Source organism: Phytophthora parasitica (genome assembly GCF_000247585.1).
Source record: "Phytophthora parasitica INRA-310 unplaced genomic scaffold supercont2.42, whole genome shotgun sequence".
Taxonomy (NCBI): Eukaryota; Oomycota; class Peronosporomycetes; order Peronosporales; family Peronosporaceae; genus Phytophthora; species Phytophthora nicotianae.
Genome location: NW_008649028.1, coordinates 2,869 through 5,286, shown reverse-complemented (window position 1 = coordinate 5,286; position 2,418 = coordinate 2,869). Strand labels below are relative to the sequence as shown.

The window sequence follows — 2,418 nt, the reverse complement described above, 5'->3', positions numbered from 1 at the left end:
AAATCCCATCAGTCAGTCCCTTGCTGCCAGAAGTCAACTGTCACTTCACCACAATCGTCCCCTGAGTGAGAGTCCACAGCACCAACCGTCGGGCTTCACTCACCGATCCACGCTTCTCACGACAGCTTCTCCGCTTGCGACGTTGCCCACTCCTGTGTTCCCCGCGTCCTCGTCGTCATGCATTCCGGTGCGTCTGCTTCCAGACGCGGTTGACCCTACTCTTCTCCCCGCTAATTCACGTTTCCCGTAGGCGGCAGCTCCTTCGTCGACCTCACGTCTTCTCCTCGCTCCTCTTTCCAGTCTACGGAGCGCGGCGGTCCCGCCACAGTGTCGACCATCCCTCGCTGGATTTCGCCGATGTGCGCGCCTCGTCGAACGCTTTGCAGCATGCTATTAACCAGACCGAGGCACTACATGAGCTCCACCAGGATAACGAGGTTCTGTGCCGCAAGTGTCTGGCCACACGACGTCGCGCGAAAGACTTGGATCGGCAGCTAGCTGACGCGGCCAATGCTGCTTCGCCGTACGTGCTCTTCTGTCAGCACAAGTACGATGTGGTTCGTCACCGGCAGGTCTTCACTCGAAAGAAGCTTGCCGACTGTCTGAACGCGCTATAGGAGCGTTTGGATAACTCCCCCCGAGCTTGAGGCGTGCCGTCTTCGATATCGCGATCTGGAGCTCCGCTACGACGAAGCGGTTTCTCAGTTTCAGGGCCGCATCTCTACTTTGGAGGCGCAGTTGATCGCTGCATCTTCCTTCGGGGTGATTGTTCCACACGATACAGCCCGTCGCATAGCCGATCTGGAGTCCCAACTCGCGCGGTCCCATTCCGACTTGCAAGTAGAACGTGATCGCCGGGCCTCTCTAACCTCGGAACTCCGTGAATCGGCCACTTCTCCAAAGGCTGCTCAGGCGGAGGTAGATCGCCTCGAAGCCGCGATTGAACGCAAGACCCGCCGCTTCCGTGCTTTGCGCGAAAGCTACGGGCGTCGCTTGAAGGTGGCCGACAACACAATCGCTGCCCACTCTGTCGAGATCGCTCGCTTACAGGGCCGGGTCTCGACTCTGGACCAAGAACTCCAGCAAGTTTCCCAGCGCGTTCGCGCGGCGATCTCTCAGTGTGGCCAAGCCAGAGCAGAGCGCAGCGCCACCCGTGAGTACCGTCCAAATGCCCCTGGCGGATTCATTCTAACTCGTTCCCTGGCCCACAGAGGATCGTGTTTCAGCGGCTCGGGATACCGTCGCCCGTCTGGAGAGGCGGATTAATCAGGTCGAGCGATCCCAGATGTCGCGCCAAGACCTAGAGACCGCGCTCGCTACCCTTCGACAGGAGAGAGACCGCTTGGTGGTTCAAAAGGATGAATTACTCAGCGAGCTTGGCGAGCGTCTCGGGGAGATCACTGGTCTTCGAGCCGAACGGGATCAAGCACAAAAGAGGCTGTCGAACATCGCGGCTCTACTTCCTTCGGATCCGAGTCGTAAGCGTGCCCGTACCGAGTCCAGTTCTCCGGCCCGGTCCACGCGCTCCTCCAAGACCGCCCGATCGACCTTAGGTTCTTTCCCCGCTAGTGCTTCGACTCAGGGTCCGGTACCTGGATCCTCGATCGAGGTGCTGTCTACCGTAGCTGCTAGCCAGAGTGCTGGGGCATCTCCTTCATCGGCTGCCCATGATGTTGCATCTCCAATGACACCTCCTCGATCCAAACGAGCCAGCGTCGCTTTCGATTCCTCCGCTGGCCCTCCCGATCGGCCTGCTCGATCCATCCGATCGTCCAAGCTGCCCGCCAGAGGTAGCAGCAGGGGCGCTCTGTCGCCTCCTGCGGAGTCTGAGTCTGGTGCGTCTTCTGACGGCGACGACAGTCTTTCCAACAGATCCAGCTCTACCCGCGGTCTCGACTCGGATACCGCAGAAAGCGGCAGCGACTCTTCAGCGTCCAACGCTGAGCTAGCTGACCTGCCGTCTACCCGAGTTCCTCGAACGGAGTGGATCCCCGGTTATCGTGATCGATGCGTCTTCCACGGCCATGATGTCGTCCCCTGGTCTGCGCAGGACATTCGCCAAACGAGCATCGTGGAGATGGACGTGGATCTACTCTTCCACCGTTTTGCCAAACCAATGGAAAGGTTATTTCCTCTCCGCGATCCCACGCCTCAGCTTGAAGAGTGGCGAGACGATCTAATGGACGAGAGCAACATACGCGACTTGATCGAGTCTGCTCCATGGGAGGTCCTCGCTCCTAGAGTCGATCCCCTCACGTTCTGAGGTCGGACACATGATGCGAATCTACGCGATTTATGAAGATGAGCACCTTCGGGCTTATTGGGACTCCACTCATGCCTTTCCGGTGAGCATTACCAAGCGTCGTGCCAGTCGATACTTGGAGGCATTCTACACCGACCGCAAGCAGCGTCGATCCA

At 58.9% G+C, this 2,418-nt stretch overlaps 1 protein-coding gene across 1 annotated transcript; it reads left to right on the top strand.

The window, feature by feature from the left end:
- Window positions 1-177: 177 nt before the first annotated feature.
- On the top strand, window positions 178-2,263 carry PPTG_14570 (hypothetical protein; the record flags this gene model as incomplete). Its single annotated transcript, XM_008911484.1, has 4 exons — window positions 178-187; window positions 301-547; window positions 618-1,153; window positions 1,212-2,263. 4 exons carry the CDS (start codon window positions 178-180, stop codon window positions 2,261-2,263), a joined length of 1,845 nt encoding a protein of 614 aa, XP_008909732.1.
- Window positions 2,264-2,418: the final 155 nt, after the last annotated feature.